Here is a 16,849-nt window from a genome sequence, read left to right on the forward strand (position 1 = left end):
TGAAGGATAATCTTGCTGGATATAGTATTCTTGGTTGAAATTGTTTTTCTTTTAATGTTTTAAATACCTCTTTCCATTCTTTCCTTGCCTGCATTATTTCAGTTGAGTAGTCTTATGTTAGTCCAATAGGTTAACTTTTGTAAATAATTTGGTATTCCTCTCTTACCATTTTTTTTTTAAGAGGTTTTTCGCTATAGGGTGCGTGCACTCGCCAGACAGACAGAGAGAGACAGAGAGACAGAAGGCGAGAAATCACCCCCTAGGGGGGATGGTCACGCCGCAATCCCTTCTCCTTCATTCTCCTCTAGGGATCCTGGGCACGCACACACACGCGCCCGGCATGAGTAAGCCTCCGGGTCCAGGACGCGAACCGTGGTCAACTACGTGGGAGTCCAGCGACATAGCCATTATGCTAACTGCTGGTTCCCCTCTCTTACCATTTTTAAATGTTGTCTTTGTCATTGATTTTTACCAATTTGGCTATGATGTGCCTTGGAGAAGATCTTACGTTAAACCTATTTAGTGTACTTTGTATTTCCTGGATTTGGATATCTGTATGCCTCTTTAAATTTGGGAAGTTTTCAGCTAATATATCATGAAAGAGAGAGAATTTTTGTGCCTCTTCACTTTCTTTTTTTTTTTTTTTTTTTTTTTTTTTTTTTTTAAGGTTTTCGCTATAGGACGCATGCGCTCGCCAGAAAGACAGAGACAGACAGAAAGCAAGAAATCACCCGCCGGGGGGATGGCCACGCCACAATCCCTTCTCCTCCATTCTCCTCTCGGGATCTTGGGCACACACGCACACACACTCAGTGTGAGTTTGAAGCCACCGGGTCCGGGACGCGAACTGCAGTCGACTACATGGGAGTCCAGCGACATAGCCATTACGCTAAACTGCTGGTCCCAAGAGAGAAAGTGAGAAAGCAAGCCACCAGGTCTGAGACTCAAACTGCGGTTGGCCATGTGGGAGTCCAACATCCTTAGCCACCACACCACCGGCTGGCCCCCCTCTTCACTTTCTGAAAAGCCCCTTAGGCAAATATCCAGCCATTTAATGGTGTCTAGGATTTCGTGTATGTTGATCTCTCGTCTCTTTTCTTATTTTTTTTTTCTTTTTTCTTTTGCCATAGGATATATGTGCTTGTCAGAGAGAGGCAGAGAGAAAAAGAGAGAGGAAAAGTCAGAACTGACCTCCCTGGGGGATGGCCACACTGCAGTTCCTTGTCCTCCATTCTCCTCTCGGAATTTTGGGTACATACACATACATGCCCAGCATGATTTTTCAAGCCACCAGATCCAGGACTTGAACCACAGTTGACCACATGGGAGTCCAACTGCCTTAGCCACCATATCATTTGGCCCCATTGACCTGGTTTTGTTGTCGTCATCGTTTTGTTAGAGAGATTTTTGCTATAGGGCGCGTGCACTTGCCAGACAGACAGACAGAGACAGAAACAGAAAGCGAGATATCACCCCCTAGGGGGGATGGCCACACTGCAGTCCCTTCTCTTCCATTCTTCTCTCAGGATTTAGGGTGCTCAAGCACATGTGCTTGTCATGAGTTTCAAGCCACCGGGCTCACGACTCGAACCGCAGTCAGCAGAAGTCCAGCAACGTAACCATTATGCCATCTGCTGGTCCTGTTGACCTCATTTTTAATGTTTATTTTTCCATTCTTCTCACTTGCTTGGACTAAAATGGAGGTTTTGTCTTCAAACTTAGAGATTCTTTCTTCTGAATGGTCTGATCTCCTGTTAATTTTTTTTGAAGGAGGTTTTAATTTCCTACATTGTATACTTTATCTCCAGAAGTTCTGTTTGATTATTTTTCAGTGTATCTATCTCTTTATGGAGTTCCTCCTTTAAGACATGTCAGGATTTTCTCATCTCCTGGAATTGGTTGTCTGTTTTCTCTTGCTTCCCATTGAGTTTTGTTATGAATATTCTGAATTTTTCTGACATTTCTGTGATTTCTTGTGTTTTATCCATTGCTAGGGAGAAGTTGTTATGTTTCATTTGGGGAGAAGTATTTCTTGGTTTTCTCATATTTAAGGGAACTCTGCTTAGATTTTTAGTCATATGGTGATATACTCACTTCTTCCTACTCCTTACAAGTAGGTTTTCTACAGCTTTATGCTCGTGTGTGCTTCCCTGCGGTATGAGTTAGCTCTGTGCCAGTTTCCATCTTCTACTGTGAATGGGAGTGTGGTATCCAGTGGGAATCTCGGGTTCAGATTTTCAGAAGGTAGTTTTTCTACTTTTTCTGCTGGGGACAGGGGTGCAGGGAGAGAATTCCTCTAGAACCTCACTATCTGTAGGTGTTTGGTTCCCGTATACCCAGACCTCTCTTCTTCCAATGTGGCTGGGAGCTAAGCTGGGCAGGGAGAATGTACAGCAATAGCCCAAGTTAGCCCTTCCCATACTTTAGACCTGAGTGGAAAGTTTTGGTGTTGGCTCAGGCTGGACGGCCTCTCTTTTACTCCTTGATGAGTGTGTGTGTGTGTGTGTGTGTGGGGAGGGGGGGGGACACTATCAGAACACCCTGAGTGGCAACTCCCTACTTCTTACTCTGGTACTGCAGGAACCAGGGTGGTAGTGGATGAAAACTGGGACAGCCCCTCTTCCCACAGACCACGGTTCTCAGCTCAGGTGGCTTCTGTTTCCCTTTTACTCCTTACTCTCATTGGTTTCTTTGAGAACAGAATGGATTCAGTAACTAGATTCCTTAGATGTGGGTAAGCTCTGCTGAACTCACAAGGTAGATATTTTTAAATATATCTTGATTTCTCTTAAAAACTAGGTTTGCAGTGCCTGGATAACAAGTGGAGTTGTAAGTGACCTTAATGACCTCCGGAGAGTTCATCAATTGCTTGTTTCATCATTAACAAAAATACAAGCTGGAAAAGAAGCTCTAAGTCAGTTATATAATGAAAGTGCTTCTACCATGGAGATCTTAGCTGTGCTAAAAGCCTGGGCAGAGGTTGGTACTTCTTGATTTATAATTGGAATTTTGGAAGTTGTTAATAAATACCTTAATTTTATTTTATGTTATATGGAATTATTTAATATATAAGTAAATCCATTTATAAGATAAGCAGAAGAATTCCAAAGTGAAATGTATTTATATGTTAATTGATATGTTGGCCAAGCATTCTGAAGAGTCCTCCATTGTCTGTTATCTGCTGTTTTAAGGAGAGGCAGTTATGAGCCAAAGATACTTCATAATAGCCAATAGAAATCTGAATTCTTAGCAGCATGGATCTGCTTGTCTTACCAATTCTGTAACATGTCCTTTTTTTTTTTAATGCTCTTTCATAGAATGGTTTTTGAATATGAAATAGTAGTTATTTTCTTTTCCAAAAATAAATATTATAGTAAAACTTTAATTTTTCTTTATTTACTTTCCAAATCAGGAGGAAAACTATATCTTTTTTTAAAATTTGCTGCAAATATGTTTAAGCATATACAGAAGTAGAAAAAATAGCATAATTAATCCATATGTAACCACCACCCAGCTTTAGCAGTTACCAAACAGTCTTAGTTTATGTATCATTTTAAGAGCAGTGTATATATTCAGATTGTGCTTGAGAGAATTCACCAACATGTATAAAAGAGTTTCCTCCAGAAGAGCTATTTTAAGCCTGAAAGTTGTAGCATCTAATATTTTCGTCATTATTTAGGGTTGATAAACATTGTTTAGGAAGTTTCTCTGCCTAGATTTATACCTGGGTCTAATTCTTTTTTAGAGTTAACTCTTAGTTTTTGCCATAGGGCATGTACACTCACCAGAGAGAACAAAGACAGTGAGATAGAAAGTGAGGAATCACTCCCCAGGGAGGATGGCCATGCCGCAATCCCCTCTCCTCCATTTTCCTCTTGGGATTTTGGGCATGCATGCACATGTACTCAGTGTCATTTTTCAAGCTGCCGTGTTTGGGACTCAAACCAGAGAGAGAGAGAGAGAAAGTGAGAAAGTAAGCCTCCAGGTCTGAGACTCAAACCACAGTTGGCCAGGTGAGAGTTCAGCAACTTAACCACCACCCCACCTGCTGCCCCCCAAGTGGCAGCATATTTACCAGGTGTTTGTTATCCCTAATATATTTCACTAAAAATAATATTTTTGAATCTTTCTTCTCCAGTTTTGTTTGTATTCATAACATACATTCCTTCTTGATGCCACAATACATTTCAAGAATAATGTGTTCAATGTTGAGTCTGCCTCTTCGGGAATATGTAGAAATAGTATGGTACCTTTTCAACAGATACAAAATTTTCTTATTTATAAACTAACCTTTAACAGGTATACATAATTGCTGTGCAAAAACATAAAAACCACAAGCAACCTTTGAAGGCTACCTGTTCAGAAGAAAGTGTCAGGAATGGATCATATTCACCAGATGGACTTCTTGACTTGGTCTACACAGATCTTGGCACACTAAGCAGACTCTGGCTTGCTGCACTTCAAGATTTTGCTCTCTTAACTTTACCTTCAGAATTTGCCTCCCAACTTCCTGTCGAAGGTAAGGAGGTACAATATTTACATAATTCCTAGTGTGACAGTAGTTTGTATTTTTCAGCACTTTTCCTTTAGCAAGTAATGTGTATCTGAACTATTTTCCTCAGAGTAATTTTAATTCAATAGAATGACCATACAAGTCATTTCAGGGGCCAGTAGGTGGCGTGGTTGTTGAAGATGCTGCCCTCCCACATGGCTGACCACAGTTCGAGTCCCAGCCTTGGCAGCTTGCTTTCTCACTTTCTCTCTGTCTCTCTCTGGTCAAATTGAAAAATAATGATAATAAATAAATATTTTTTTAAAAAAGAGTCATTTCAGGGTAGATGCCCAGAAGTTAATTCATGAGATGATAAGGCATGCAGTCTTACACCTGACAGGATACTGTTAAATTATTCTCTAAGATGATTGTAATAATTTATTGGGTCATGCATATTTTTCTGTGAAAAAATCTGTCATAATTTACTCAATATTATTTTTGCTAACCAGATAGATATAAAACAGTAGTTCAGTCTTTTATTTTCTTGACTTCTGTGAATCTTCTTTTAAGTCTATTTATTTATTTCTTCTGTGAGCAAAAGACAGGCCCTGGTTCCTAGGCAGATACATGTCCAGCATACTGAGAGAGGTCTCCACTCCAAATCTAGAAACTTCTCACATAGGTTGACCTCACAGTGTCAGATTTTACCATGTGGCACCATCCAGTCTATGGTTGATAATCGTTTTTCATAGATAGGTGAATTAAGCTGCTTCTTCCATAAATAACCTAATCAGAATATTTGCCCTTTTACTATTTGGTGTTTTTCCTTTTCCTATTGATAATTCTTTTTTTCTCTTTTCTTTTTTAACAGAGTTTTGCTATAGGGGCCATGTGCTTGCTAGATAGACATAGACAAAGAGACAAAAAGTGAGAAACATCCCCCCCCCGAGGGGGGATGACCACAACACAATCCCTTCTCCTCCATTCTCCTCTCAGAATTTTGGGCATGCATGCGCATGTGCATGGTGTGATTTTTCAAGCCACCAGGCTTAGATCTCAAACCATGGTTGGCTCTATATGACTCCAATGCCTTTACCATCATGCCACCTGCTGGTCTTGTAGGGGTTTTTTTGTTTGTTTGTTTGTTTTTGTCATTTTTTCAATTCTTTTTTAGGACCAGCAGATGGTATAATGGTTACATGACTGATGGTGGTTAAGGCACTGGACTCCCACATGGTTGACTATGGTTTGAGCCCTGGACCTGGTGGCTTGAAAATCACGCCAGGCGCATGTGTGTGAATGTACCATATCCCAAGAGGAAAACGGAGGAGAAAGGATTGCAGCATCCCCTCTGTTGGGTGATTCCTCACTTTCCCTCTTACTCTCTCTCTCTCTGGTGAATGCACATGCCCTATTGCAAACATCTTTTAAAAAAAAAAAAAAAAAAAGGAAAGAAAAAGATCTTTTTTTTTGGTAATTATTTGTTTTAATTTTATTTATTTATTTATTTATTTTATTTGACCAGAGACACAGAAGAGAGGGAAAGTGAGAGGGCAAACCACTAGGTCCAGGACTCAGACTATGGTCAGCCATGTGTGAGTCCAGCACTTTAACCACTGTGTCACCTGCTGGCCCCTGGTCCTGTTGTTTTGTATTACCAGGTAATTTCTTTTTTCACTTAAAATGATGGAGACATGTACCAGAAGGTGGCATAATGGTTATGTTGCAGAACTCTCACGTAGTCAATCACGGTTCAAGTCCCAGACCCGGTGGCTTAAAACTCATGCTGGGCGAGTATGCGTGCATGCCCAAGATCATGAGAGGAAAATGGAGAAGAAGGGGTTACAGCATGACCATTGCCCCTGAAGGATGATTTCTTGCTGTCTCTGTCTCTCTGGTGAGCACATGCACCCTATAGCAAAAATCTCTAAAAAATTTTTTTTAATTATGAAGACATAATACAGGTTTCCCTTTTATAATTTGAACTTTTTAGTTGAACAGGAATTTATTTTGCATGTTTAGAATGAGGATAAAGATCTAATTTTATAGTTATGATGAATTTTAGGATCAGCTTGTCAAGTTCTGTCAGAATTTTTATTGGAATTAGGGGACCAGTAAGTGGCTTGATAATTAAGGCACTGGACGCTCCCACACAGCCGACCATGGTTTGAGTCCCAAACCAGGTGGCTTGCTTTCTCACTTTCTCTCTCGCTCTCTCACTTTCTCTCTCTGGCTGATCAAACTGGAAAATAATAATAATAATAAAGTTAAATAAGATAAAAGAAAAATTTTTTAAATAAAAAAAGAATTTTATTGGAATTATATATAATGAGGTATATACAATATATATTGTACATTACAATAGTATAAAAATGGAAACAAAATGAAATGAAAATAAACTGATTTATTCACATAATTTAACAGGGAAAAATTAATGACTGCATATAGCAATATTAACAAGCAAATCTCCAAAACATGTTATTTGGAAAAAAAAAAATAAGTTCAAAGTTCAAGAGGATATATAAGTTATGATTCCTCCTTTTTTTGAGAGAGATTTGTGCTATAGGGAGCATGTGCTCACTGAAGAGACAGAGAGAAACAGAAAGTGAGAAATTTCCCCTAGGGTTTGGATCATGCCACAATCCCTTCTCCATTATCTTCTTAGGATCTTGGGCATGCATGTACATGCTCCTGCCGTGAGTTTTTTAAGTCACCAGGCCTAGGACTTGAACCACCGTTGACTGTGTAGGAGTCCAGCAACATAACCATTAAGTCATCTGCTGGTCCAGCCCTTTTTTTTAAATGCCAGAAGGCTCATGCATACACCAGAGAGAATGCCCCCAAATAGTGCCTTGTCATGTGACGATCCCCTTTCCTCCATTTCTTCTTATGTCAGGATTTTAGGCACATGCACATATGCACTCAGTGTTTTGTTTTTTTTTTTCAAGCCACTGGGATTGGGACTGGGAGTTGAACTGTAGTCGACTATGTGGGATCTCCCTCATTATTTAGAGTGTTTAACCCTGAAATATGGGACCATGCCATGATTCCTTTTAAGCAAACTTTTAATCACACAAAATAATAGTATTAAATTATATATGAATATATACATCAATTGTGAAAGTATAAAACAGCACTTCATTTAATTCACACTGATTTGAAGAAAGTGGTTATGGAAAAAATAGTTGAGAGTTAGTGTTTCATAGGTTTATGCCATAAGGCATGTGTGCTCACCAGAGAGACAGATAGAGGGAAAATAAGAAATGAGCTCTCCAGGGGGGCTAGCCACGTCACAATTCCTTGTCCTCTGTCATCCTCTTGAGATTTGGGGCATGTACACACATATGCCCATGTGATTTTCAGGCCACCAGGTCCAGGACTCAAACCACAATTGGCTATATGGGAGTCCAATGCCTTAACCATATGCCACCTGCTAACCCTGTTTTTTGTTTTGTTTTTATTTTCCCCAAGAATTATTTTATTTCTATTTATTTATTTATTTTAATTTGACCAGAGAGGGACAGAATGAGAGGAAAGAGGGCAGGAGGGAGGGAAAGTGCAAAAGCAAGCCACCAGGTCCGGGACTTGAACTGCAGTTGGCCATGTGGGAGTCTAATACTCCAACCACCATGCCATCTGCTGGCCACAACAGGTTTATTTATTGTTTTTTTAATTTGACCAGAGAGGGACAGGGAGAGAAAGTGAGAAAGCAGGCCACCAGGTCTGGGACTCCAACCATGGTTGGCCCTGTAGGAGTTCAGCATCCTTAGCCACCATGCCACCTGCCAGCTCCAAAATTTTAGGTTTTTTAAGAAACATGAGAGATGTAAAAAATAAGGCCAACGTTTAATGTCAGTGTTAGAAGTGGAAATGGGTACTAGTATTTGTCTTAGACAAAAATGTATACTTTTTTCTTTTTCTTTTTTTTTTTTAATTTGCTATAGGACATGTGTGCTAATCAGAGAAAGAAAAAGAGAGAGAGGGAAAGTGAGAAAGCAAGCCACCAGGTCTAGGAATCAAACCATCATCGGCCATGTGGGAGTCCAGTGCCTTAACTACCATGCCACCTGCTGGCCCCTATACACATATTTTGTTTTATATTAGGGTCAGACAGTGGCACAGTGCTAACACAGTACTCTGCAAGAATAACCTATATGGGAAAGTTCCAGGTTTGCATCCAGAGACTTTCCTGAACACTCTGGGCACATTCTGTGCTCATGATCCAAGGCTGGCTAAAGCTATTAGTGGAATACAATGCTAAGACTCTGTTGGGGATGTCTGTCTGTCTGTCTGTCTGTCTGTCTGTCTCTCATAAAAGAAAGAAAAGGGTAAATGTTAAAATATGACTAAAGGCCAACCTGTGACTGAGATGGTGGGATCCCACATGGTTGATTGTGTAATTTGAGTAACAACTTGGCAACAGAAAAAACACTGGGCATATGTGTATGCATGCCTAAAATTCCAAAAGGAAGGAGACACGGAGGAGAAGAGATTGCAGCATAACCATCCTCTGTGACAATGCAGGGGACTACAGGTGGCGTGGTGGCTAAGGCACTGGACTCCCACGTGAAAATGCTTTTTCACATTTTGTCCTGCAAACCCACACACCCTCTGGTAAAATTTTAAATAAGATAAAATAAAATTATGGGACCAGCAGGTGACGTGGTGGTTAAAGGCATTGTACTCCCACGTGGCCAACAGTGGTTTGAGTCCTGGACCTGGCAACTTGCTTTCTCTCTCTCTCTCTCTCTCTCTCTCTCTCTCTCTCTCAGTCTCTTTCTGGTCAAATTAAAATCAATAAAAATGAATAAATAAAATTAAATAATTCATAAAAAAAATAAAATTACAACTAGATTATTAAAAGTTAAGAATTAGTTTACCTGATTTTTTCTTTCCTTTCCTTTCCTTTTCTTTATTTCTTTTCTTTTCTTTTTTAATAGACAAGGTCCCTGTATATCATAGTCCTTTTGCTCAGACTCCCAGCTGGGACCATAGACCTATGCCTTATACCTTGCTTATTTTTAGACAGTCTTGCTATTTTGCACACCTGGCCTTGTGCTTGCAGTCCTCTTGTCTCTGCCTTCTGAATATCGTTGGGATTGTATGTGTACAACCTGCACCCAGCCTTTAGGTTGGACTGGGTTCCAGCCTATGAAATAGTCTTAGCCGTATGCACCACTGTAGCTGGGCCAGTGTGAAAGTTTCTTATGAAGTTAAAGGTAAATCAGCTCTGTGACCCAGCAGTTGTACCCCTAAGAGATATAAAAACATTGATAACAATATCAGTTAACATAATAATTTGAATGAATCTCCAAAAGTATTGTTATTCCTAGAAAAAAACAAGTCAGTCTCATGACCGTCATGCAGTAGCACATGCTAGATACACTTGCTTATTAGTAGGTAAGGCCATGTGGGAAGCCCAGGTACAGTCCCTCGCTTACTCTAAAATGCCAGGTATATAGCACATGACTGGAGTTCTAGCTACTTGGGAGGATGCTGCAGACCATTGAGTAAGCTAACAGCCAGTGTGGACAGTATAGTGAGACTCTGAAAAAGAATCGGGCATGGTGCCTATAGTTTTAGCTACTCAGAAAACTGAAACAGGATGATGGTGACATAGTGAGTCCCTGTCTAAACAAAAATAAAATACAGGGGCCAGGAGGTGGTGTGGTGGGTAAAGGTGCTAGACTCCGGGAACCAGCAGTTGGAGTAATGGCTATGTTGCTGGACTCCCATGTAGTCAACTGTAGTTCAAGTTCTGGACCTGGTGGCTTAAACTCACACTGGGCGCATGTGAGTGTGTGCACAAGATCCCAAGAGGAGAATGGAGGAGAAGGGATTGTGGTGTGGCCATCCCTGCTGGGGGGTAATTTCTCACTTTCTATCTCTCTGTCTTGCTGGCAAGTGCACGTACCCCATAGTAAAAACCTCTAAAAAAAGAAAGAAGGTGCTGGACTCCCACATGACCAACCACAGTTTGAGTCCTGGACCTGGTGGCTTGCTTTCTCACTTTCTCTATCTCTCTGGTCAAATTAAAATAATAATAAAAAATAAAATTAAATAAAGAATTCTTCAAAAAATAAAATAAAGTACAGCTCAGTCACAGTAGCCTATACTGCTGAAATGCTGCTACTAAGAGACTGAAGCCACCCTAAACAGTCCACGTGCTGGTACAGTGGCATAGTCGTATAGTCCTAGCTAATTGCAGGGCTAGGCTAGGAGAATCCCCAACATGGCAAGATCCCGTCAAAATTTAGCCAATCTCTCTTGCTATTCTGTTTCTCATGTATCAGTTCATTAAAGACACCACACACATGGGCCAGCAAGTGGAGTGGTGGTTAAGGGTGCTGGACTCCCACATGGCTGACTGAGGTTAGAGTCCTGGACCTGGTGGCTTATGTTCTCACTTATTCTCTCTCTCTCACTCTGTCCCTTTCTGGTCAAATTTTAAAAATACATAAATAAAGTTAAATAAAATAATTCTTAAAAAAAAAGACACCACACACAAACACACTGTCACACATGAATACATACTTTACATATGATTCCATTTATATGGTGTCTAAGAAAAGGCAAAACTAACCTGTGGTAAACAGCAGAAAATGCTGGGTTGTCAGGAAAGTCATAACACATTTTTGCATAGAAAATACATCATGACTTTTCCAGTGATCTAATGCTTGTTCTGGGATATAAGGGACTGGCTGTAAAGAGGGGGTACATGGGAATTTTCAGAGCAATGGAAAATATTTTTTACAGAAAGAAAGTACTGAAAACTAATCTCTTATTACTTTTCTTTTCTTGGTAGGTGGTGCCTTCTACACAGCAGAGACTAGTGAAAATGCTAAGTTGCATTATTGTAACTCCTGGGCGCTCATCCTCCATGCTACATCATTGTGGCTTACAAGCACAGGCTTCGTCGTTGCTGACCCAGATGAAGGAGCGTCTAATCTGTCAAGGCCTGTAACACCAACTTCCATGTGCCAGGGTTCATCATGTGGAACTACAGTAAAGTCCCCTGAGGATGTCTTCACTGATAGATTCCACCTTATTTTAGGTCAGTGAATGAACTTATGAGCTTACAACCGTACAGGGGTTATTTTGGGGTTGTTCCTCACAGCCTGTCTCCTCTGGGTGGCTACCACCTCATTCTTTGTTAGTTGTTAGTGACAGCCTTACTGGGTAAACATGTATATGTTTTATAAAATTACCTAACTCACTATATTAAATCTAGAATCCTATTACAGGTTGGTTTCAGCTTCGTGTTAAATAAATTTTAGCAATTACAGAAATCCAGTTCTTTAATGTCTATAAATGTTACAAAATTTCTCAGTAAATACATTAAAAATATAAATATGCTGAGGGGTTTCTCCCCTTATTATCAAGAGCTAAGAGGTTAAAGAAAATATGTTCAATGGAATAAAATTTCAAAGTCAAAGATTTATAAGGTTGTCGGGACCAGCAGGTGATGTAATGGCTACATCTCTGGACCCCCACTTAGTTGACTGTGGTTCAAGTCCCATGTGCGTGTGTGCCCAAGATCCTGAGAGGAGAATGGAGGAGAAGGGATTGCGGCATGGCCATCCCCCCTAGGGATGATTTTTCTCTTTCTGTCTCTCTTGTCTTCTGGAAAGACGCATGTACCCTATAGCAAAAACCTCTCAAAAAAAAAAAAAAAAAAAGATTTTTAAGGTTGTCAAATTTGTGAAGTTTTAGTAGTCCATTTTCTTTTTAATTTTAAGGTTGTCAAATTTGTGAATTTTTATGTAGTCTATTTTCTTTTTTAAAAAAAACTTTCCTGGAACTTTATTTCTCTCTTTTTTTCTGGAGATGTTTTTGCTACAGGGTATGTGCTTTCGCCAGAAAGACAGAGACAGGGACAGAAAGCAAGAAATCACCCGCCAGGGGGGATAGCTAAGCTGCATTCCCCTCCCCTCCACTCTCCTCTCGGGATCTTGAGCACAAACACACATGTGTGCCTTGCATGAGTTTAAGCCACTGAGTCCCAGACTCGAACCATGGTCGACCGCATGGGAGTCCAGCGACATAGACATTATGCCAACTGCTGGTCCCCCTGGAACTTCATTTCTAAAGTGAGGTATCTTTCTAAAATAACACAGTGAACTTCTAGAAGAAATAGAATAAATGTCTTTCATATTTAACTTAGTTCTGAGAAAGCAAACTAAGATCATTACCTCTAATGAAGTTATTGATTAAATAAAATATGAAGGTTTTAAAGGTAAATGATTGAATTATATAAAATGTATGGTTTGTATAATTTCTATTTATATATTCGCAGAAAACCTCTCCGCCCCCCCCCCCAAAAAAAAAAGAAATTTGTTAAACTCTACATGTTGAGTTCTCTGGTACAGTTTTACTGCAATTTTTATATCTTTAAAATATTTCATAGCAACTAAGCAATAGTGTACATCCTAGTTGAAATTGTTTTGTGTGTGTCCATGTAAATAAAAACAACTAGTAAGGGACTTGTCTTATTAATTATTAAGAGCTTTAAATTCATTGTGATTTATTTACATTACCTTTTTGCTAAGCATATTTGTGTATCTCACCAAAATATAAGATTAATTATTTTACTTCATAAACTAAGATTCTCAAAACAGGCTCTTTTGCCTTTTGCTTTCTACAGGAATCAGTGTGGAATTTCTGTGTTCCTTGCGCTCAGATGCAACCATGGAAAGTATTACTGCTTGTTTACATGCATTACAGGCCCTTCTAGATGTTCCTTGGCCCAGATCTAAAATTGGCAGTGATCAGGTGATTCTTTTTATAAAACTTTCCTTTATCCATCATAAAGCACACATGTGCTCACGTACGAGCGAGAGCCGCCCTCCGTAAAGTCTGGTCACACCTTAACCTCCTTTCTCTATTCCTCCAGCCTGTCAGATTGTGGGCACTCACACACATGCCCATTGTGTTTGAGACTCACCAGCCCAGGGATTCAAATCACAGTCACCTTGTAGGATCCAGCTTCTCTTGAGCAGTGCATTGCTGCTGTCCCACAGAGCTGGCTGAACTTCTTTATTTTTTTCTTTTTTTGGTAGCTTTCTAAAGATAACAAGGAATGGAAACATGCTTAGGAATACAACAAACAAAAAGTGAACACCGAGAAGTAAAAAGGAAAATATAGACAGATAGTGGCGCAGCAGCAAAAACTTTCTAAAGATAACAAGGAATGGAAACATGCTTAGGAAGACAACAAACAAAAAGTGAACACCGAGAAGTAAAAAGGAAAATATAGACCAGATAGTGGTGCAGCAGCAAAAAAAAAAAAAAAACAGTTAGTGCTTATAAGGCTGACACACATAGGAAGGTCCCAGATTTCCATCCAGAGTACGTTGTACTTAGTTACCTCCTTGAGTAGGTAACTGAGTGTGCCCATGATGTAAGGTTGGCTAAAGCTGATTGTAGATCATAGTGTCAAGATCCCCGTTGGGGAAGCGTACTTTCTCGCTGTATGTTTATCTCTCTCTTATTCATGGAATAAAACATTAAAAACTACACAGGTATTCAGCTAGACCTTATGTCAGCATGCGTGGTGACCAGGAGCACTTGTGCCTCTCTCCATTTTTCTGTCTGCTTCTTTGGCTACAGTGGGAAGGTTCTATATTGCATTGTCCATTTCACTAGTCACTGATTACATGGGGCTTTTCTTTTTTTTTTTCTTTTGCGAGGTTTTTGCCATAGGGTGCATGCGCTCGCCAGAGAGAGACAGAGAGACAGAAAGCAAGAAATCATCCCCCAGGGGGAATGGCCACGCCGCAATCCTTTCTCCTCCATTCTCCTCTCGGGATCTTGGGCATGCACACACACACGCCTGGCGTGAGTTTTAAGCCACCGGGTCCAGGACGCGAACCGCGGTCGACTACATGGCAGTCTATCAACATAGCTATTATGCTAACTGCTGATCCCCTACATGGGGCATTCATTCTTTGTTTCCTTCTGCTTCTGTACACCCTGCTTTTAAACACCTGTGTCTTCATATACATCTGTATCTTTCATTTCCCCAGGAGAGAACCTAATTGGATCTTATAGTTTCTGTCTATTACAAAGTATTTCTGTTGGCTGAGTTCTCACTCTTGGACATTTTAAGAAATTGCAATATAACCTATAAGTGGGGTCTGACACTAATGAGTCATACCTGACCCTTTTGTGGCCCTGGTAGAAAGATTGCTGAAAAAAGTATGGCACTTCCTTTGTTACTTTTATCAAGGGCTTCTAGGCATTGAACAGGCACTTTTAGCATCATGTGTTATCCAGTATATTAATTTGTTGTAGGATTTTTTTAATTTAATTTTGTTGTTTTTAATTTTACAAGAGAGAGAAAAAGAAAAGGAAAGTGAGAAAGCAAGCTGCCAGGTCCAGGACTCAAACCGTGGTCAGGCATGCATGTGGGAGTGTCCAGTGCCTTAAGCACCACAGCATCTGCTGCCCCCCCAGTATATTAATTTTGTTAAGATAAATCGGTAGTATTTCCTATCCACATAGACTATTATTAAGTAATTAACCTGTTTTTTATTGGATTTAAAGCATAAATCAGGTTCCAACCTGACTTGGATTGGGCTTGAATAAATCTTTAAACTTTGTGTTTATTTTCTCTGTTTGCTAAAACAAGTATCATAATGAAAGTTTTACTGTTATCTTCACAGATGAAAGAATAAGCAGTAAACAATGAAAAGGGAAAAGTAGAATTTTTCCAGTATATTTTATTCTGTAAAGAGATACCCATTCTAAGCTTATTAACTTTCCATCTGTTAATGTCAGTAGTTCTCCCTCATTTTTTATTATTACTAGGAAACCTAAATATAAACATGGGAATTATATTTCAGTCCATCTTGTTTTGGAAAATTCCTTTTCTGTTTTTCCTTTTTAGGACCTATGAGAAAAATCTTTTGTCATAATGTCATCTCCCATAAGATTGAACAAAAAAAAAAATCTAGAATGGCTTAAAGTGGAGCAAGTATTATATTCTCTCTTTTTGAATTTCATAATGACACTTAATAGTGTATATAACTTCCAATATAGTACCCCCACAATGTTTTTGTTATAGGACTTGGGTATTGAGTTGCTGAATGTGCTTCATCGAGTGATTTTGACCAGAGAATCACCTTCTATTCAACTGGCTTCACTTGAAGTGGTAAGACAGATTATCTGTGCAGCTCAAGAACATGTGAAGGAAAAGAGACGAAGTGCAGAAGGTAAACGCTAACCCTTAATGCCAAGTTACGTAACATCATGATTTATAAAAGTATTACTTAATGTGTCTATGTAACTTTTGTCTTATTTCCAGAAGACACATATGCTTGCCAGAGAGGGAGAGAAGCACCCCCCTAGTGGGGCATTGTCACACCACAGTCATCTTTCCTTCATTTCTCCATCCCGTCAGGATGTGCATATATGTACATACATGTACATGTGCCTGTCGTGTTTTCAAGCTACAGGGGCTGAGATTTGATTGTGTTCAGTCATGTGGGTTCTGGCTCCCTGTGCATAGTGCTTAACCACTGTGCCACGGACTGGCCTCATTTATGTAGTTTTGATAATGTACTGAATCTAGTACAAATGAAGCATCTCTGGGAGTAGCTTTACTCCTCTCAAACACCTCTACATGTTAGCTTGGATATTGTCAGCAACTAAACTACTATTCTTTGGGAAAATGAGAATTTTAATAATACCTGGGAGAAAAAAAAAAATCCCTTAACTACTAAAAGTACTTGCTTTTAACTGTGTTTACAGTATGTACGGAAAGAACTGACACTTTTTATTGACTAGTTTATAAATTGCTTATTTATAAGCCTAATACAGTGTTGGTAGGTTTATTATTTAAGGTTACATTTGACTGCATATAATAGAAAATCAAGTATGACAGTGGAACACAAGGATTGCTTCTCTTGTCCAGAAAGTCCACATGTGGGACCGGCAGGTGGCATGGTGGTTAGGGTGCTGGACTCCCACATGTCCGACTATGGTTTGAGTCCTGGACCTGGTGGCTTCCTTTCTCACTTTCCCTCTCTCTCTCATCAAATTTTAAAAAGTAATAATTATAATGAATGAAATTAAATAAAATAATTAAAACAAAAAGAAAAAAAGTCCAGATGCAGGGCCCGCAGTAATGGCTATATGTTGCTGGACTCCGGTGTAGTCAGCCTCAGTTCAAGTCCTGGACCCAGTGGCTTAAACTCATGCCGGGCACTTGTGCGTGCATGCCCAAGATCCTGAGAGGAGACGGGATTGCGGCATGGCCGTACCCCCTACAGGGTGATTTCTGGCTTTCTATCTCTCTCTGTCTTTCTGGCGAGCGCTCACACCCTATAGCAAAAACCTCTCCAAAAAAAAAAAAAA

General features: G+C 39.8%; 1 protein-coding gene across 1 annotated transcript in view; it reads left to right on the forward strand.

The window, feature by feature from the left end:
- Positions 1–16,849, forward strand: part of HEATR5A (HEAT repeat containing 5A) — a 156,408-nt gene that overhangs the window by 121,773 nt on the left and 17,786 nt on the right. The window contains exons 27-31 of the mRNA XM_006152391.3: positions 2,800–2,979; positions 4,300–4,519; positions 11,298–11,546; positions 13,137–13,264; positions 15,558–15,705. Of these exons, the coding sequence (XP_006152453.1) occupies positions 2,800–2,979; positions 4,300–4,519; positions 11,298–11,546; positions 13,137–13,264; positions 15,558–15,705 (925 nt within the window). The remainder of the gene's footprint in view (positions 1–2,799; positions 2,980–4,299; positions 4,520–11,297; positions 11,547–13,136; positions 13,265–15,557; positions 15,706–16,849) is intronic.

This window comes from Tupaia chinensis, unplaced genomic scaffold (genome assembly GCF_000334495.1).
Source record: "Tupaia chinensis unplaced genomic scaffold, TupChi_1.0 Scaffold000350_1, whole genome shotgun sequence".
Taxonomy (NCBI): domain Eukaryota; kingdom Metazoa; phylum Chordata; class Mammalia; order Scandentia; family Tupaiidae; genus Tupaia; species Tupaia belangeri.